The sequence below is a fragment of the Orbicella franksi genome, chromosome 6 (genome assembly GCF_964199315.1).
Source record: "Orbicella franksi chromosome 6, jaOrbFran1.1, whole genome shotgun sequence".
NCBI lineage: Eukaryota > Metazoa > Cnidaria > Anthozoa > Scleractinia > Merulinidae > Orbicella > Orbicella franksi.
In genome coordinates, this window is record NC_138150.1 from 4,483,128 (window position 1) to 4,504,958 (window position 21,831).

The window sequence follows — 21,831 nt, forward strand, 5'->3', positions numbered from 1 at the left end:
AATAATGGTTTGTCTTGGACCTCTATTCATCTGTTCTTTCCTTTTAATTGAGTTTCACTTCGAAACCGTGGTCAGAGTTGGAGGAACAGGCTGTGGAACCGTTCAGTCAAAACATTCTTCAGTTTTCCAAGTGGTGAGTTGGAACTTCATTAATTAGAACTATGGCGCTACCTAGGTATTTCACGGACTTCTGGGTGCAAAGTTGCACATCATGCTGTACATTCAATGTACAAACAATGTCGGTTCCAGACGAAACTGATCTAATTAGGCCATGTGGCACTGTGGATGTTCAGTTCGTGTGCTTTAAAGCTCTCTAAGCGGCGTACAATCACAGACGAAGGAAAGCTTATTTAAAATAAGTAGATCTCGAATTCTTCCGATTTGAAAATAGTTTTAGGCCAGAGGCGACCGACCGAATGTCGTGTTACGCAATTATCACGAAGGTTATTCAAGGTGATCGTTCTAAACATTGCTTCATAAGCTTTTGTTAATGAAGGCATTATATATTCCATTCTCCCATCAACATGCTGCGTCTCGTTTTGGAATATTAACTGAAATCTGTGCAGCACACAGTTGATTTGGTAACCGGCGAAATCGTACGTTGTGTACAAACTTTTGATTTCCGGATCGACAAGGGAAAAATACTACTAACACGAACTAGATTTGGTATATTAAAGGTAAACGTAAGCTTAATTACACCTGCGTTTATGTAAAAAAAAAAATCGACTTTCGTAGGAAAATCTTTAAATTTTGTCGCTGAATTAATTTCCTTTCGCCGGATAACAGAGTGACAGCTTTCTTGCACCGAACGTTAACCAGCATCAAATTCATGAGCTAAATGCTTTCTAAACTAAATTAGAGCTAGAATTGCCATGCTAGTTCTCTTCTATGCGTTATTTTTCCGTCGATCAGCCTCGATCTGTAAGCTACAGTCTACAATCTGGTTATCTTAAAGGTGAAACTGTGTCCTTTGAAAAATTAAAGCTAGACCACAAAGAGATAAAGACCTAACTTCATGTATACACGTGACAGACCTGATTGGCATTAGCAGCTGGTCGTAGATTGAAAGCAAAATCTTACTTTTTGTTAGAAAGATGATATCTTATAATCACGTGAAATCAGCAACATTAAAAATCAAACATCCACTGGATGGATATTTTTACACAGAGCACTCTCCCTGTATAATTTATATATTTATGGCAGGACCAGATCACCACTTGATTTGCATTTTCATTTAAAAATCTATCTTTGACAAAGGTAAATGCTAATATCAAGATCAAGTCTAAATGATTTTTCTTTCACATATTATATAATAATCATTCTATATGTTTTAAAGTCAAGGGTCATGCAACATTGATCCCGCTTTTCTCACGGAGAAATCACATGAAATAATACGTAACATGAACTTCAGTCTATTTATCTCTAATCTGTTGTCTGAGGTCAAAAAGTCTGTCATATGCAGGGGAACTGACACTAATAATAAAGAGCCAAACTATGGAAACTGCTACTACTGATCAAATTCTAATAAAGAAAACAGTTCCTTATAAGCTAAGTCATATGACTAAGAGGAAATTGTGATGATGCAACACAGTTGACTGACAAAAAGCACTTTGCAGCTAAATGCCTCATACAGAGGGTAGCCTGACAAGTTAAAACTTCTTTGCCATGCAGTTACCCGATATCTATTTAAGAAAAAGAAAACATGTATGTGTCTCCATCAAGTTATAAAAACATGAGTGGAAGTTTGGGAGAACAAGAAATGCTGTCGTAAGACGAGCTGACAGGCGAGTGTTTCCACAGTTTTTTCAAGTTCTCCCAAACTTCCACTTGTGTTTCTGTAACTCAGTAGAAACATAGAGAACATGTTTTCTTCTTCTTTCAGAAAATTCCATAATGCAGAAAAAACTTGTTTAATACTTTGGTCATCAAAATGTAAATTCTCTTTGCTCAATCCATAATTAAGTCAACAGCTTGTGCTAGTTACTAGTTACCATAGGAAACGCAATTTAAACCAGTAAGCATGCCTATTTTCATTGGACTACTTTCTAATTAACAATTAGATTATGAGCTTGAGATTTCTATCTTGTGATAGTTGACAAGGGTGCAGCCCGAGTCAACTATCACACATAGAAATCGATAGCGAATACTGTAATTGTTTTAGTATAAATCTAGTAGTCGTTCAAAACTTTAATCTAAATCTTCTTCAAAGACACTTTGAAAACACAAAGAAGCGGCCCTCAATGTACGCTGCTAGGCTACTCACTATCTGCAACAGAATAGATAGTGAGTAGTGTAGCCAATCAGAGAACGGCATGTGTGATAGAACACTAGTAGAACACTAGTAGAAATGTATGAAGCTTAATTGGAATTTCCCGAGGGGAGGGGGGTCTTCCGTGGGGGAGGTATGGATATTTTTTGGAACTACACAACATTAACCAATGTTTATTATATGGCTAGCTCTGTGAGCGGGCAAGATGAATCAAATCCTGCTCTGTGGTTGGCTACCCGAGCGGGCAAGATGGAGCTATCTTGCCCGCTCGGGATTACCCGCCGTGTCCCGCAAGAAAAATTTCCTTGAAAGCCATATAATAAATTTTTTACTGACCAAGCTTGTTCGGTCAAGATGGCTGGATATTGGCCTCGTTCTTTTTTTTGCGTGTTTATGGACCTCGACTCCGTCTCGGTCCATAAACGCGCAAAAAAAAGAACTTGGCCAATAGCCAGCCATCTTGACCGAACAGGCTTGGTCAATAACCCATATGTATGGGAGGCAATTTCAGGCAGTTTCGTATAGTTTTTTCCCAAAATTGCTGTGCATCCACATGGATTACACTTGCAATGCAAGAAGGAAAAAAGGGCTATTGCCTGAAATTGCTTGACATACATGTAGCTACATGTTGAATTGCATTGTAATGCACATGAAACAGTTAACATTAAAAAGGGCTATAATTTATTTCCCGAAAGAACAAGAGAGGATATTTACTCCAAATTTTGGAGTGCTCCTTCCCTTTCTGAGATAGTGATACCCTAACCGACACCAGACGGATTTAAATCGTCTACGAGAAGCCCCTAACCTGCGAACAGGCTCTCGGCGAGGACGGAAAAAATTCGGCGAGCAAAGCGAGCTGACGAGCGCGAAGCTGCCAGAAGCCCCCTTTTGCCCACGGGTGACGACTGTTCCTCTCGCGCGTTCTTTCGCGTCACGCGCGACGGACAGAGCAAATGGCGAAGTCCAAGATTTGAGCAATCTTTTTGCCACTCAGGAGTGGAAAAGAATTAATTCATTGAGAGCGGCGCAAAAGCTGATAATTATATTTCTTAAATCAGGTATTGTCCGCTAAATCGATTTTAACTGAAACGTGAGATCGAAACGTGAGTGAAACTAAACTCATTTAAGCCCCGGTTATTCAACCAATCAACGGATGTAAACACTGTCTGTCGACTAGATAGTTCGTTTTGTCAACCGCAATACCCACTTGATAGCAATTTTTTCGGTGGATTACGTTACCCACCCCGTCATCAAGTATGTAGCGAAACGGATAATTCTGTAGCGGAGTTCAGTCCTAGCTGCAAACATACTTTGTAGCGTAGCGACCCGATAACGAAGAAGCTAACCCTAAACCGAGATGTTTTGACTCATTCCAATTTGTTTTCGATGTTAGTAAACATGCTGGCGGGTGTTCAATCGGCAGGCTACAACCCGCGGATAAACAGACCAAGCACCTGTACTACTGAAATCTTATTGGTCGTCGTGTGTAAAGAGACTGCTCAATGTGTTTCGGGCTCGTCCCGCATTTTCCAGCCCCCAGCGTGAAATCCATTGAAAAATTAAAAAACTACCCGTATATTTGCAGACAAGAAAATTGAACGGAAGGCAGAGTTTTCATGTCGCGTTTAATGCGCAGTGAATTGTGAAGCATTTTGAGTACACGACCGGAAACCAGTGGTTGAAAGCTTTATTTGCTTCTTGATATAAACTCTGGAATATAAGGTAATTAATAACTAGCGATGATTGCAAAGCTATTTTAATATTTAGGTAATTCAATGCTAGGATGAAATTTCAGGTGCAGTTCGATCGGTTGTCATTCATAATGCGTCTTAAAATTCAACATTGGCATTAGTTAGATCATAAACGGTATTTTCCTTATTTCGTTTCAAATTTACCTTTTAGTCTGCGAAGTTTAACTATCGTTCGGCGAGAATTTCCCCTATTATTTTGCTGTTTACAAAGGTCTTGTCAAACTCGGGCGTGGTAGAAAATGTTATGAAATACACATGCTTTGTGACTTGTGATTGACAACATGACATTGCCTGAAACGTCGTTCTTTGCTGTGCCACCAAAAGATATATAAACGTTACGTTTGTGCAAAAAAAGTATTAGAGAGCTTTAAAGCAACGATCATGGCGACGGCGAGGACGACGCCAACCTAAAAATGAATTTATATTTTACCAACGAAATTCGCAATTCTCTAGATCTGTTCAGTACGCCAATGGCTCTGAAAACGTGCTCAGAATAAATATGCAATGACGGCGTTCAATTCCAAATGGAAGTACGAAAAATTAGCCGTCGTTGTTCGCGTTCCTCAGACGACGCAGAACTTGGTCATTTCACGTTGTTGTTTTGCAGAGGACGGCAAAGAATTGTACAAAGATTTATAACGCACGTGCACAGCTATTGCTTTGCTCATTAAACCTTTTGTTTGGTGACGTTCTCGTTGCCGTCGTCTAAGCTACCTATTAAAATAACCACGCATCGCACCTCATAGTTTCAAAGCTATTCTTTTTGGAATTTATGCCTCAGCGCCAATTTCGTTTGATTTCCCTCATGTACGTTCACCTTTAATGTCTGAAATGTCATATGGCGCCCATTGTCGTCCTTTTCGCGTGTCTTCAAACCATAATCTTTAGTAAAAGTCATCTTGTGTGACACCTGTCACAGGTCTTCCAATGTTTATGTCACGCAGTTTTCACTAACATTCACGGTAGTAGAACTTTAGGCTGGGTGAAGATTGAGTTATAAGAGTGATAACGATTCGGTTTGTTACTGTTGCTTTCAGTCGAACGCATGACAGACCCAGCTTTCTACCATTAAAAAAAAGATGCCATACATTTGCAGGAGCCCATTACCCTGACATTTGTCATCTGATCGCTCATTTGATATTGTTTTTTATTTATTTTCCCAGGTAGATAAGGTGTCAATTAAGAATTAGGAACAATGACCACTACTACCCAACGTCTTGTAGATTACTATCAGTGGGTCATTGAAAATGGCGGTAAGTATTTTAACATTCGTCATTATTATTATTCAGTATTATTACAGTACCTGCTTGCTGGCTTGCCTCCTTGCCCACCTAACTACTTATTCAAACCTACCTACCAACCAACCTTGTTGTTTTCGATCGCTTCTAATCTGGTATGGTTCTTTCTTTTTCACCTGATTTCAGACCCTAAGACTGAAGAATGGCCCATGATTGCCACTCCATGGCCCACTATTTCTCTGGTGGCCATCTATCTGTTCATTGTGAAAGTTGGACCCAAGGTCATGGAGAATAGGAAAGCTTACAGCCTAAGAGAAGTGCTCATAGTCTACAACATGGCACTTGTTGCTCTGTCGGCCTGGATGGTGTACGAAGTAAGTACAGCGCTCGAATCAGTTGTAAATAAGCCTGTTGTTTAAGTTCCTAACCCAGCCGAGCTGCATTGGTTGGCGATTTTCCAAATTTGCCATGTTTTCATCTTGGCAGCGTTTACACTGCGCCGGAGAAACTTGAAAACGAAGCTTTATTTCTACGGTTAGGCCTACCGTCCACACTAAGCCGTCACGAAAACGCTCCTCGAACCGGAGGAATTTGAAAACGCCAGCTTTTCGTTTTCGTGTGGACAGAAAATATTTTGACCGAGTTTTCCTCAAACACAAATCGAAAATAACTGGTGATTGTTGCGTTTTTAAATTCCTCCGGCGTAGTCTTTGCGTGAAGTCAATCTACTGTCCAGCAAATAGGTGTAAATATCGTCAAGAAAGTGACAAAGTTGTCTCAATGTAGCACGTACCAACGTTTAAGAAATGTGTGACATTCATGCCGGAAATGAGAATGAATATGTCGATTTGAAGCAATTTTGTTCAAAGTTTTGAACAGCTTGAAACATTAGTTTTCGCCTCCGCTTATTCACAGATGTGGTATGTATATAAAATGGTTCTTATTTAAGTTGGAAGACATTTGCTAACTAGGGTTTCTTGTTTACTTTACTGTCCAGTTCATTGCCTCAGTCCTGGATATCCCAAACTTCAATCTTCTTTGTGAGCGCGTCCCTTATGTCCGTGATGACCCAAGACAAACTAGGGTAGGTAACTTTTTAGGAACGGAGACTCGTATTTTATGAAACTTCAACTGTTAGTACAGCAAATCCCTCCTCAACGAAGGATGACCGAATGAAAGAAATGTTCAAGAAAACTCCTTTAAGATTTAGTACCTTTCAAGGTAAAGCCAAGAAATGCGTTTAGAAGTCGAAAAACCTCCAAAATTTCACTTGCGGTGCTCAAGTTTAATAACTTTTCGAACTAAAGTGTAATCTGAATATCATTTTAAAACGGGATGTAATTGGTACCAAAATCGGGTCGGAAGAGATTATTTCCAGTAAGTCCTTATCCCTAAGCAGCAGTTAATGATGATTACTGGATTAACTGGTGAAATTGCCAACCGTCTGAGTGTTAAAAAGAATCGAGACGAACGCGGAATGTCGAGTGAAGTGTACGATGAATGACATAGAAAAGTACCAATACTGTAGTCTTGGTTTTTGAAATACGCTAAAAGTGCGAATAGAATTCATTTTAATTGTTTTTCCCTTTCTTGTTCTTGTCCACAGCTGGCTCGAGTTTGTTACATTTATTATCTGTCCAAGTTTGTGGAGTATCTAGACACTGTAAGTACATTCTCTTATAATTTCCGGTTGTGCGCGCGCGTAATTTTGTTTAATTTTGTCGACAATTTAAAAGTACGCTTATCTTTGCACTGTGCAGTTGATCCGAAGATTAGTCGAAGAAAAGGAGAGCCTTTTAGCAATCTTGTGGCTGACAACTCCGGTCCCCGTAGCGTGAGGCGATTGGAGAATTAAGTTTGTGTTTGTTGTTTGCAGTTCTTTTTCATTCTGCGAAAGAAGAACAATCAAGTGACGTTCTTGCACGTGTATCATCACGCAAGTATGTGTGTGCTGTGGTGGATGGTTTGCAAGTGGATTCCAGGTAAGACAGACAAGAGCAAGGGAAGGATAACGGACAGGGTTGGGTTAGGACAGATCGACAGGGTGGTGGGGGGGGGGGGGGGCAAGTTTATTTCCTCTTTTGTTTTCGTTGTCGCTGCGCTCTTTTGAAAAAAACAAAAAAACAAAAAAACGGCTTAAAACTGAAAACGGTTCTCTTGTGATGTAAAAGGTAGAAATGTGAGAGCAGGCTTTTATCCGTATTAAATTAAATTAATGTTTAAATTGCTCGAAGGGCTGTTAAAAATGGGGTAATATCGGAGAATGGGGGATTAAGGAAAAAAGAACGTGAATTGTTAAGAATGGTAAGATTAAGGCGAATTGCGAACCACAAAGTCCATAAATTTAGTCAAAAGTTTGCAAGGAACGCCAATTGTGACTTGAGTTTCACATAGTGATTTCTGGTTTCACTGACATTTTGCTTTCTTGTTTATTTTCTTGCAGGTGGTGTCTGTAAGTATCTCTCTTTAATTCTGTTGAACTGCATTGTGTTGTCAAAGCCGTGTTAGTAAATTACTTGTTTAGTTCTACATGGTATGGTTACCTCAGTCTTGACAGTTCTTTCTCTCTTTTTAGCCTACTTTGGTGCAACATGTAATAGTTTTGTTCACGTGGTTATGTACGCTTATTATGGTCTGTCTGCGATTGGTCCCCAAATGAGGCCTTACCTGTGGTGGAAGCGATACATCACTAAGCTTCAACTGGTAAGATCAGTTGTTACAATATTGCGCTTGCAACACAACGGTAGGCTAAGTAATGAGGTGTTATATCTCTTCACGCGCTTTTTGTATTCCTCGCTCGAGAGAAGGCTGGTTCGAGCCAAAAAGTGTAAGAATGATGACGTAGCTCCTCAGAGAACCATGCATTGTCTCTGATTGGTCATTACTTGCGCGCGAAATTTGGTAACCGAGCAACAGCCGATCACAGACAGAGCTCAGTTATCGGAGGAAGAACCGGGCGTTTAAACTGAGGAGACATCTTTTTGCTTAGCTTAGTAGCTGATGTAGCATTTAGTTGTTTTAACGTGTCTTTGACTACCCGGCAAGGGCTGACTGTATATATGCATGTGTGTATGTAAAACGGAACGTGACAAAATTGAACGGAGTAAATGGGAAGATGAGATAACACGAAGCTGACAAAGAGGTCAGTTGGATCTGAGAGGAATTCAGTCTTGTCGTTTACTTTCCAGCCATGTAGGCGGAGAATGTTTCGTCTTTGGAAACAACTGTTGCCTGCAAATACAGAGGGATTTTTGCCTGTTATTTCGAACCTAGAGAAACGACAGAAATCTACCTGTATTTGCAGACATTTTTATCCCTCGCTTTCTTTCTTATCTTAGCTTTATTTTTTACAGTAAAGTGTGTTTTTGACCTCCGTAATTAATTACTGAATGTCGCTAACTAATCGCTTGAGTGGAGAAACCCTATGGCTGTATACAAAAAAGGCTTGAGGAAGAATCGTGGATCAAATACAAAGAAAAACTACTTATTAAAAACCTAAACCTAACATGTAACGATTGTGAAGTCATTAATAAAGCTATGTATGCTTTTGCTTGTTGCCTCTTGTTAAATATTTCCTAATGATAAAGATGATGACTAACTGTATTGCGTAATATCATTGACGCTTAATACACAACTGCTGTGTGATGTTAAACGACTTAACCAATGACAAATTAACTAAATTCATCAGATATGGTATACTGAAAATCTTTTTAAACAAACTGTTCTCTTTGTTACCCTTTAAGCTGGGATGCATGGGTGGGTAGCGGAATTTCAAGATGCATTACATGAATTACCTGCATTTACGTAGTTTGTTTTACGATGGAATCTGTTAAAGAAACGTTTCGGTTAGGTCAGGGTGATAGCAAGCTAGAGTCAGTTTGTACTTAGTGCAAAAGAGGCGGCGTGAAATCTGTGGTCGAAAACTAAACATGAACTTGAGTATGCCTTTGAAATCATGTGATCTAGTGATTTATGTACAATGTAACGAGCATAGAATGTGATCAAGAGTCGTTTTCTCGTAAGCTGTTGATATATTTTAAAGTCATATGAAAAGATAATTAGCAGCATAGTGTCGTTGTGAAGCTGTTTTATCAAAAGGATACGTTCTATGAATTTGTTACTGGTATTCATTTGTTTGCTCTACAACTGGTTCAAACCAAGTCACTTAACATGTGGTCTTGATAATCAAGACATTGGTCAGCATTCACGTAATATGCAAATATTTCAATAGTCTTAGTCAATGAACTTTTAAACTCGTCAATCTTTGGTTACTCTACATGCGGTCAATTCAGTTCTTTGCTCGCTAAAAGCAGTTATTAATTCTCTTTATCAAGTAGCCTGTATTATGGCGTGGCTACAGAGGAGGGATGGGATTCGAGCCCACGGGTTAAATCTCGCGCTTAGTATAGGTCACGTGGCTTTTACCTCAAGTTCTCATTGGTTTGTTGTGATGTTTTGAATCATTGGTATATCTTTTATGTGTCGGTCTTAACTTAACTGTTCAAGTTAATATCAAGCTAAAAATCATCGAAGGTGAAGCAGAGTCTATATGACATGATGATATAATATGATTATGATTACAGGGTATAACATTCTGTGTTATTTTTCCGTACGAGGATAAAATTGTCTCATATCTAATTCTGAAGTTGGTACAAGGTATAACTTCAATACGATTAAGTGAACTCTTTCAAAACTAAACTTAATTATGTCTTTAAAAGAAAAACTGCCTGTGGTAAACGTCTGTGATATGAGTTCATCATCGTTTGACTTGTTTCCAAATTGTTTAATAGATGAGCCTGTGGTTGATGTGAATGATTAAAGTGCTGGTTGCACGTTGTTAACCATAAAAAGCTTAATACTATCAAACTCATTAATGCAGAGAATTGCTAGAACTCCAAATTTTGAGGCTACTCAACTTTGGGTAATGGCTTGACTAAGCTTCTTCATCCAAGAGGTTAACAACGAAATGGTCACTGCTTGAATATTTGATACTTTCTTCCTTCACACGATAATGTTCCCCTTTGTTTCGGCCTGTCTTTTGGAATTGAGGGGGACGGTTAGCCTCAGCCTATACAGAGGCTAGGACATTAACTTCTCTGCTAGGCTTGTCTGATTATTACTTCTTGGTTTCTGTTAACATGAAAGAGAAGCATTGAATGTGGCACTACCTCGTAATTCCACTCTTATTTTTAAAAAAACTAATCATTTGCCTTCGCTGTTTTGTTAATCATATGATTTCCAATAACCTTTACCCAGCGATTTTAGCACAGAACACTTTCAATCGTTTGCAAAGCGCTCTTTTTAGAATTAAACTTGTGTTTAATTCTGAGCAAGACACCTTTATGCGGTGTTGCGAGTTGAATTCTGTGTTGTGATGGCCATTTTTTCTCTACTTTTGTTTTCTAGACGCAATTTGCTGTGATAACTATATCTGGTATCGCTGCCATACTGAACCACGATTGCAAATATCCCTACTGGGCAAAATGGGTCATGCTTTGCTATACTCTTATTATGATGGCGCTGTTCACCAACTTTTACATTAAAACTTATCTGCAAAAGGGGAAAGGCAAAGAGCACGGCAAAAAGGAATCGTAGAGGACTGCTGAACAGGAAGCATGGAATGGACTCTAACACGACATAAATGCATTGGGAACTAAATTGGCTATCAGTGTAATATGGAGATTTATGGACTTTTCAGAATTAGCTATAAAAATTGTAAAGGACTAGCAGAGTTGAAAACTTTGCGTATTTAACAACGAAATTATACGAGAAATTGAGAAATGGACTTCATACTTTTTAACATTAATCGACTGTCGTTTTGTGAAATTGACAAAAAAAAAGTGATATTTATCGGGCAAACGGATGTTTCAGAGGTCACCCTTGTCTAGGCTGTTATTTATCTGTACTAATGTAAATGGGGTAGAAGTTTTCACTACGCCTTTTGCTATATCAAAATATATAATAATGCTATGGTGAAGAAATCTGCCTCTGTAAACTGATATTTTTCTAATCTGAATGAAAATTTTATACCCTTTCATTTATGTGTTGCGATGTACATAATTAAGGTTCTTTTACGTTAAGATGGATTGTTACAGAAAGTTTTGGGAGCGTTTTTTATGACAAGGCTTCAACTCGTACGGTTTTCATTTTTTTTTTTTTAATTCAACGCTGTTTAAGACGATTGTGTATTTAGATGTTTTTTTAACCACTTGAACTAGAAAACATGGATAGGTTTGTCAATAATATTTCGAGTTTTACCGCTGACGTTGTTTTGTGAAGTCACATGTGTCAAAAGGCGGAAATAAAGTCTTTGCGACGCCTGTCAGTTGCCATATCCTGTGCAAGTTATAAAACCTAGTGTTGACTGATGACGTATTCTCAGTTATGTTGGTGTGTTTCTCCGGGAAATTGTGGTCGACTTCCAATGAACGTGCTTCAATGTTAGATAGCGTTTCGTTGCCTTGACGTCGAAGGGTCAATTTATTTAGCTTTTTGAGAAAGGATTAAAATATCTCTCGTGTAGTTGATTTATTTTTTATCAGATAGAAGTGAAACTGGCAAAGGAGTCTTATTTTCCCCGCAATGAACGAATTGATTAAAGGAAAGAACTATACTGGCAGCTTATACTTTTGGCATTCACTTTCCTGTTTTATACTGCGGACACCAACGACGCTCAGAGGGGATTGATTTTATTACCAAATGCAGCCCTTTATGTTTTGTTTCAACAAACCAACATCGTAGCGCCTGTTTTCTACTATAAACCAATATATAAATAAACAAATACACGAAGAAATAAAACAAACGCCGTTTGCAATTTTACGCGGGTAGAACACAAAAATAGAAAGCAATATATAGATAAACAAATATAAGAATGAAATAAATAAATAAATAAATAAATAAATAAACAAGTTAATACATCGATAAATATACGAGTGAATAAACGAATGAAAGAAAGAATGAATAAATAAATAAACAAATAAATAAATATATTAATAAATAACTTTATTGACTTCTGGCTTCTTTATTTTCACTGCTTTTGTATCTCGATTTCGAATGACTTTTCGTGCATACTGATAGTAATAACAATCTTAAGCAAAAAAAAAAAATGGGTAAAAAGCGGTAACAAAAAAAAAACTATAAAAAGCTATAAAAACAAAACGAAATATAATATATAGGTCAAAAAATGGCAGAATAAAACTATTAAAATGTATGCTATCCTAACTTCATCTTAAAACGTAAAATTTCTTTCACATCATACAAATTATCGTCCAGATTGTTTAACTCTTTCACTGCCTGTTAAGTTCGTTTCTGTTTACCCCAGTTAGTTTTTGGGGCAGGCAAATGGATTTTCGCTGACGGGCGTTACAAGTGTGAATTCTACTGCATGCCGTACAAGAACAGGGCAGCTTCTCTGCCTACACATGAACTGCGCTGCTCCGATGGATTTACTCAGTTAAGCCACTCTACCTTGTAAACATAAACAAGGTTACAAATTAAACTTGAAATGAAATAAACATTGTTATAGTTAAGAACTTCAACGACTCCTGTTCGCACAAACATTTCTTTATTAGTATTCATTGCTAAATCGAGAGGACTCGAAAGACCAAAACGCAAAGGCGTTTTTTCTTTTTTGGAATGACCAAAACGCAACCCGTAACTCTGTGTTTTATTCCTTACACAGATTCAGTTCGTGGTCACGTTGGTTTTCGTACTCAACGCCTTGTACATTGATTGTGGCTACAGTCGAACGATTCTCTATCTCTGTGGCCTTTACCAAGTCAATATGTTTATTCTATTTGTTAAATTCTACATGCGGGCCTACGTGGTCGAGAAAAACGAAAAATCCAAATAAAAGATGCACAAAGTCTGTCAAGTGACGCCATTACATAACGCATATACGTCATGTTAGGTGCATCATGAGTGGGTTTGCATTCAAGCACACGTTTTTATAAGTCGAATTTTAAAATCATCAAGTGATAAACACTAGACGTTTTATAATTTACGTTTTTCTGCTGTCGATGGAAGTGTCAACAGTCTAATTTATTATGGAACAATTGCAACACAATTGTTGCTATTTTAGTAGCGGCAACTTAATTACAAGGTTCGCAAAGTTATCATTGACACGTTAAAACGCAACAGAATTCATCTAGAGGAAATAACAAGGTCGATAAAGTTAGTCAACGCATAAATATTTTTAATAAACAGGGTTAACATAAAAGAAGAATTCGAAGTCTCAGTTTTATAAGTAATGTATACCATGATATAATATATCGCAGAGAACCGTGAGAACATGAAGGCGATATCTCATTGCAATATTCCCTTCGGAGTGGTAATAAAATAACAAGTTTTTTTACTAGTCTGGTTGTTGTTTTTTATGTAGTCTACTTTTGTTATATAATACTCTACCTCAGAATTGAACTTACCTCACCTTTACCGTCGATTAGGGGATCGTTCTAGTTCTTAACTATAACAATGTTAATTTCATTTCTTGTATAACTTCTTTTCATTCTTTTTGTTTTCTATCTTTTACTTTACCTTTCTTGCAATGACTCTAACTTGTTATTTCACGTCTTCCGTTGAATCTTGCCTTTCACTTCCAATTAAAATTTTGCAAAATACTTGATAACGAAGAGTTCCACTTGAACGTACTACCTGATAACCATAATTGGAATGGTCACACTGAAGAGTTTGATTCAGACTTGACGTACTTGTACAACACACTAGACTGTATTTAAAGTACAGTTCGATGGCTTCCACTTGAATTGTCATACACTAGGGTTTGATCCACAAACTTAACGTTAGAACCACATTTTACAGCAGAATAATAACAATGTACTGGTCGATGGCTTTCATTTGAATGATCTCGCACTAGGGCTAGATCCATATACTTAAAGTTAGTTCCAACTCGCAAAATAGAACTTTTTCAGTTAATAAACCAACAACAAAATGTCCGGTTTTTTTGTACGACATCTTCAAATAAACTGTAAGAGCATAACCCATCTTGTCACTGGCTCTTCTCGTTGAAATATCACGATATTCTAAAGCTATAAGTCAGAGGTGTAAAAATTAACTTGTTAACTGTTCTATAATCGAAAAGCTTATCGTTCATTGTCTGTGTAATCGAGAGGACTTAAATGACCAAAACGATGATTTAGTTGTGTTTTTTTTTTTTTGGAATGACCAAAAGAAACATGACCGACTTTGTCTTTGTTTTATTTTTTACACAGATTCAGTTCGTGGCAATTTTGGTTTACATAATCTCCGCCTTGTACATTGATTGTGGCTTCAGTCGAAACCAACTGTATCTCAATGGCGTCTACTTAGTTACCTTGATTGTTCTGTTTGCGAATTTCTACATTCGTTCCTACCTCGAGAAAAACAAAAAATCGGAATAAAAGCTGCTCGGGACTTTCCATGTGATAGTATTATAAAACATATATTATGTTACATGTATGATGAGTTAGTTTGGATTGAGTGCAAGATTTTTTAGAGGAACTTTGAAATTACCAAGTGATGAATACACGAAATTTTGTAATTAACGGTTTTTGCTGTTGATGGAAATGTCAACAGTCGCGATTATTATTGACAAATTGCAGTACAACCGCTGTAATTTTAGTTAGAGACAACGTAATTACAAAGTTGGCAAAGGTATCATTGACTGATTTAAAAAACAGCAAATATTTTGTAACTTACGTTTTTTTTTGCCGTCAATGGAATTGTCAACAGTCGTAATTATTATGGACAATTGCAGCACGATTGCTGTTATTTTAGTTAGGAACAATATAATAACAAGGTTGGAAAAGTTACCATTGACAGGTTAAAACGCAGCGGATGTCATTTAGAGACTATAGCAAGGTCTATAAAGTTAGTGTCCTGACCAGACAAAGCATAAAAAGGCTGGTCCTTGATTTTTATGATTGACTTCTTGTTTTAAAAGAAGAATTCGAAGTCCATGTTAGATGCATGATGAGTAAGTTTGCATTTAGGTATGAGTCTTTTAGTGGAACTTTGATATTATCAACTAATGACTTCTAGAAATTTAGTAGTTAACGTTTTTGCGTCGATGGAATTGTCAACATTCTCGATTATTATTGAACAATTGCAACAGGATTGCTGTTAGTTTAGTTAGAGATAACAAAATTACAAGGTTGGCAGAGTTATCACTGACAGATTTAAACCACAACAGATTTCATTTAGAGGAAATAGCAAGGTCGATAAAGTTAGTATCCGGACCAGGCAAAGTATAAAAAGGCTGGTCCTTGATTTTTACGATTACCTTCTTGTTTTAAAAGAAGATTTAAGTCTTAGTTATATTCCTAATGTTTATACGTACGATGACCTAACATAGAGCAGGACACTCTGGCCCAGAGTGGAATAAAAAGACCATATCTGACACAATATAACCTTCAGAATGGTAATAAAATAGCAAGTTTTCTCTTTAGTTTGATCGTTTGGTTAGTTTTGTTGTACAGTTTGCTTGTTTTTATTTATTATGTTTTTTTTATGATGGCTACTCCTGTTTTTCGGATACTCTACCTCAACTTTACTTGCTCTTTACTAGTAGCAAATGAGCATAGAGGCTAATGGCATGGTAACGACTTACAACGTGTTATTTTGAACCTTACCTTTCACTCCCAGTTACAATTTTGGAAAAAGAATCGAAGTTTCAGTTTGCCAATTACTTTATAGCGAACAGTTCCACTTGAAAGTTCTCCTCGACGATAGCTATTATTGGAATGGTCACACTAAGATTTCATCGAGACTCGAAAGTTAGAGACCTGTCGTACAACGTAATAAACTGTACAACATGAAAGAAGTGTTCAATAACTTTCACTTGAATTGTCATACCTTGGGGTTTGACTCAAAGAATCAACGTTAGAAACACCCTGTACAGCTAAGGAGACAGTACTAAAAGCACTGCTCTGTGGCTTTTACACACACTAGGGTTTGATCCACGGTCTTAAATTTACAATCACCTTGTAAGGCGTAGAAAACAGTACCGCATTAAAATACTGCTCAATAGCTTTCTTTTGAATGGTCACACGCTAGGGTTTCATCCACAGGCTCAAACGTTACAGCCATCTTCTACAGCGCAATAAACAGTATCACATGAAAGTTCAGCTCAATAGCTTTCATTTCAATGGTCAAATACTAGGGTTTGATTCACAGAAGACACTTTAAACTAAACAGTAGCTCGTCAAAGTTCCACTCGGAGGATTTCAGCTGAATAGACGTAGACTAGGGTACCACATGAAAGTACCATACGACGGCTTTCACTTGAATGGTCACTAGGCATTCAAGGTAGAATCGCCTTTTTCAGTTGAAAATCAACACTTGCTGCCTAATAACTTCCATTCAAACGCTCTCACGCTCAGGATACATGAAATAGAAAATATCGTCCTTGTTTTCCTAGCCAATGTTTTTAGATAAATGGAATGTCTGACAAGCGAGAGAGTCTTTATTTGTAGAACGTGTTTGTCGTGGGCATGTTGAAATACCTAATCATAGATATTTTTCCTTTTTTCCTGTTTTAGATCCAATTTTTGTGTGTTATCTTGCACACTTCCAATGCTATCCAAATCAAATGTGGCTTCCCAGATGGTTTCCTATGGTTACAATCTGGCTATATGTGTTCTCTGTTCGCTCTCTTCATCAACTTCTACAGCAGAGCTTATGTAGAGAAGAGCAAAAAGGAAGAGTAAAACTAACACGGTTTATTCACAATTTTCCGCTAGTAAGGTGTTCACTATGTTATTTAAACATTTCTCCCAACATCTCTATGTTAAAAAGGTCTTCACAGTCTGTTAAAACTTAGTTGAATGAAATTTGCCTCAACCCTCAAAAGATGTAGTAAACAATTTTCAATGTATTGTTCTGTAACGATCTCTATTTAAATGCGTTCGCAGTATCTATTACAAATTATAAACGTTTTCTCCCCCATGCCTTCTACATGATAGTTCCTGGCCTGGATTGAAGTTTTGTTTGATTAGAAATGTTCAAAACGTTTTTAACTTAAATTGTTTTGAGTGATTTAAATTGGACTATTTTGTGACTTTTTTTTGTATCGTAGCGCAGATCGTTTCTTACTTTTTTTCTTTAAACTACAAGTTTTGCCGTAAATTTTGTTTATTTATCTTCAGGAAATTGCATTCGCTGATAGCGAGTCAAAGTGTCCCTAGGCTGGCAATAAATGAGCTTAATATTGCATTTAACGCACTGCAAACTCTCGGGTTATATCAGCTGATGGTTTAGAAGGGTGTAGAAAGTCAATAGGAAAAGAGCGAAAAGTCGTATATGTAAGCATAGTCAAGCTTTGGGTTCCTTTGAAACTTGGTATCAATTAACTTTACCACTTTTACAATAAGTTAAGTTATATTGAGAGTGTGAAGTATCGATTTATCTATCTAATCAAAATGCTATTTCAATGAACTTTTGGACATTTGTGGTTTCACTTCTTCGTTCAAACCAAAAAGATGGTGTTCACATGTTCTCATATCATAACCTTTACACTGTGATTGGCTTGTGGCCTGTGCTTTCTGTTACATATCTAGCGATTATGTTTTCCGATAGTGTAATCAAGAATTAACAGTTATTTTGCGCTAAGACTACCGTAATAACTTATTCACAATGATTATATGTAAAAATTTTGAAAACAAAGAAAAATAATTTACGTTCTTAAATTATTATGATTGTTTTATTTTTATAATTTCTGATGTTGTATTTGATGTATTATTATTGATTATTATGAAGTCTTCTCAATAAATTACTTTTATTGTAATGTCGCTGGCTGGCTCCAAGTCGTTGATTTAGATTTTATGGATCCATCTGATCCAACACAATGCTACTTTTAGCAGCTTATTCTGTTCTATAAAGAGTACAAGGAAACGTGATCGCAGTCTCACAAGAGAGTTTTAATGTTAAGTGATATCGAAAAATTTGAAGAGAGGGATAAAGACAGATAGTTAATGAAAGACAGACAGACATGCAGACGGACAGACAGACAGACAATAAATACAAAATAGAAAGAGGGACAAAAACAAAGAAGGCGCGATGGCCTATTACAGAGGGCATCCCAGGGAGGCTGGGAGGTTGCATGTTCCCTTGTTCCCTTGAACATGTCTCTTTTTCGTCTTAGTTCCCTGTTAATTCCATCGTTCCCTAATTTTTGTCAAACTTCCCTTCAATAGTAGGGACATCCCTTGTTACTTCAAATGAATCCCAAAAGTCACGAGAGAGGTTTTATGTGGAGTATTTTCAACTCTACCAATTGGTAGAGTCGAAGATTGCACATCATGACGTCAGACCACGTCAGAACATAGCTGGAAAATTACAAATGGCCAATTCCCTCTTTGAGACATGCCTGCAGGGAATCATGGTATTTGCAATCATCATCTTGGACTAGGTATTTGTTTTGATAAATACCATGATTCCCTGCTGGCGAGTCTCATAGATGGAATTGGCCACTGGGCTTTCCATTGCACTTCAATCTTGTACTGTAATGAACACCGTGCTCGGGTGTTCTTTTCCGGCCCTTGGTCAATAATAAAATTTATTATATGGCTTTGGCTTGTGGCCGATATAACGCGCGCTCTGATTGGTTAAGAGCGAGATCTGAGCGGCATTATGCAGCCGTAGTGCCCACGGGCCGATTACGGATTGTGCAAATTAGGAAGAGCCCGGCTCGGAAAATTTAAGCGCATTGAAACGATGGAAGCCGATTAAAAACAGTAAGAAAAGTAAATTTAATTCCGAGTAACTAAAAGTTTAGGGATTTTTCCTTAATAAAATTTGTATAGAAGTCGTTTTTGACTTACCGGTAACCTTGGCGGGCACTAGTGAAAAACAATCAAGGTTTGCCGAGTGTTGAGTAAAGCTAAAATCACTAAGTGAAAAACACCATCGGCAGATGTGTCACGTATCCTGAGCAGAACACCACGAAGAAATTTTTAAGTTATCATCTTAATCACAACAATTACCGAAATATTGAACTCCGTTCTCATCAAATAGATTCCCTCGCTTTAACACAAGCAAGTGTAAATCAGCTTCCAGGATCATTAGATGTAAACAATCGGGCGGTTTCTGTCGGTAGCAGTGTTTCTGATACCTGCAGGAAATTTTAGACGCTCACAAGGCTTGAAAAGTTCATTCATAAGTCCCAGAATGAAGAAGGCCGAGATATGTTGTCGAAAGCGAATGCAAAGATCGAGTTATTCTGAGCAGTGCATTATGAAGCGTTCTTTCTTTTCTTTCACCGAAAGACCGTTGGTTTGGACTATTTTGAAGCACTTTCTGTCTTTTCTATATGCGTTGACGTTTCGCCACAAAAGTTGGAAAAACTCCCTCATCAAGTTGTGGCACCACGATACTAAAATACCTTTTTGAGGGCTGTGACAATCATTTTTCCCGTAAAGAAATACAGTGGTAAAGTTCATTGACTGTGTAGTTTTGCCCTGGGTTTGAGACGATGAATGAATCGGCAAACGCGCGCATCGCCGGATGTAAATTGACAACTTCCGCTCGAATATTTTTTTTCTTCTTTAATTCGTGAGCCATATAATAAACAACTTAATAACCTCGACCGTTCGGTCGTTACGGGAAAATCTCAAACTTCGGCTTACCGTATTGACCTCGCTATCGCTCGGTCAATATGGCAAGACCTCAGTTTGAGATTTTCCCGTAACGACCTCACTCTCGGTTATTAAGTAGTTAACATTTCATCGTGTTGATTGCGTATTATTTAATAGTATCAATTGCCATTTTCATGTTTATACTGACCCGGTTATTTCGAATCCCCGCTTTATCGAACTACAGTTAAATCCGGACTCCTCGAACCTGAGTTTTCACACCTCCCGATAGCTTGAATCAAAAGTCGTTTCCCTCTCCTAATTTTACCTCCGATTTCTCGAACTAGCCGATTGTTCAAACCACTTTTCGTTTTCCCTGTAGGTTCGAAGAATCGGGATTCCACTGTATTTTTCTTTTCCCTCGGTTGGAAATTGCGAGGTTCAACTGTAGTTAATGCCAAGGCTGGGTTGTTCGAAAGCGGATTAACGCTTAACCAGGATTAAAAGTTAACCAACGTACAAATATTTCTTGTATAAAATTAAAAATGTTTTTCACGCTTATGTTTTGAATAGTTTGAGATTACTCAAACTCAATCTTGAAGGAAAATCAATACAAACGGAAAACCTCACCGAAAAGTTCCAGAACTGAAATCAAAATTCTTGGTAATCCTGGGTTAACCTAATCGGGCTTTGAACAACCCGCCCTGGCCATGGTCTCCAGGCCGAGGGGCCATTGCTCGAGCCATGGCCAGGGCCATTGTGTTGTGCGTTCCTGGGCGCACCCAGATGTATACGTGGACCCGGTGAATTTCATGCATGGGGTAACCCTGTGATGGACTAGCATTCCATCCCGGGGAAAATAGAATAATGTAATGCAATAGAAACCTGAATGAGTTTTAGCGGTTTTCGTCACTTCAGAAACGAGAAGAAAACTGGGGCAATATTTTGTCGCCAGTAAGAACCCACAAGCCACTGCGAGATGAGACTCTCCCCCAGTTTTCTTCTTCGTTTCTTAAGTAGCGAATGGGACAGTTGGGACTGACAGAGTCTTTTCCTTCATGTTAACCACAAATGTAACGATTGTTTCATTCGTTTCTTGAACAGATGCAGTTCATGGCCATTCTGATTCATACAACCTTTGCCCTGTGCGTCACAGGCTGTGACTTCAACCCAAGGTTCCTAGGGCTTCTATGGTTGTATTGCATCTCTTTGATCATGTTTTTTGTAAACTTCTACATGCATGCCTACCTTGGCAAAGGGAAAAAATCGGAGTAAACGAAGCATAAGTTCTTTACAGCAATATAAACACAAGTTGAGGCTAATCCTCGGTGTAAAAACTTGTAAAACCCACCAGTGACGTGAATAAAAAAAAAAACAACAAGGGGGGAGGGGCTACTCCGGATTTCAAGTGACGGGGATGATGGAAGGAATTTTTTGGGGGGGGGGAGGGGGGCGAGGTTGGAGGTAGGGGTTGAACTTTTCTATTCCAGGAATTTTTTGGGGAAGGAAAATTCGAGAAGTATCCTTTGAATGACTTGATTTAGTAGTGATCTTTGGAGGGTATTTAAAATAATCTGAAGGTTTATGGTAGTGCCCGGCCACTGAGGTCTGCAAATAAAGTACAACAAACTTGTTTTAGGGTTGTTTTAATCACGATGGTGTTGCATGGTCCAGAGATTTTTGGGGTTTGGTTGGCAGCCCAGAGATTTGGGGGGTTTTGATTTTTGCCCCCATTCGATCATCCCGTCACTTGGATCCTTGTGTACCCCCTGGATTAAAATCCGAAAGGAATACAAAACAGGAAGAAAATAGCTTCAAAACAGAAATTAAAACGTCACATGTTTTTACACCGACGTATAATCCTAAGTGCTAGTTGTTTTTGGTACCCTTTTCTACATTTTTTTTATGTTGTTTTACATGGTTTTAGGGTTGTCGGGTGTTTTTAACGTCCAAATTTCACAATAGCCGCCATGTTATGATTGCTCATATACCATGATGGCTAAGCCAAT

General features: G+C 37.9%; 1 protein-coding gene across 1 annotated transcript; it reads left to right on the top strand.

Moving 5' to 3' along the window:
• Nucleotides 1-31: 31 nt before the first annotated feature.
• LOC145489601 (very long chain fatty acid elongase 4-like) lies at nt 32-18,035 on the top strand. The gene is made up of 9 exons (XM_081468595.1): nt 32-133; nt 5,184-5,273; nt 5,445-5,632; nt 6,256-6,342; nt 6,865-6,921; nt 7,135-7,240; nt 7,702-7,710; nt 7,834-7,961; nt 16,793-18,035. Exons 2-9 carry the CDS (start codon nt 5,216-5,218, stop codon nt 16,958-16,960), a joined length of 801 nt encoding a protein of 266 aa, XP_081324721.1. The 5' UTR covers nt 32-133; nt 5,184-5,215; the 3' UTR covers nt 16,961-18,035.
• Nucleotides 18,036-21,831: the final 3,796 nt, after the last annotated feature.

Coding starts and splice junctions, on each gene's coding strand:
- LOC145489601 (XM_081468595.1), top strand. CDS start 5,216: ATGACCACTACTACCCAACGTCTTGTAGATTACTATCAGTGGGTCATT. Junction 5,633..6,255: donor CGGCCTGGATGGTGTACGAA/GTAAGTACAGCG, acceptor TTTACTGTCCAG/TTCATTGCCTCAGTCCTGGA. Junction 7,962..16,792: donor ACATCACTAAGCTTCAACTG/GTAAGATCAGTT, acceptor TTCCTGTTTTAG/ATCCAATTTTTGTGTGTTAT.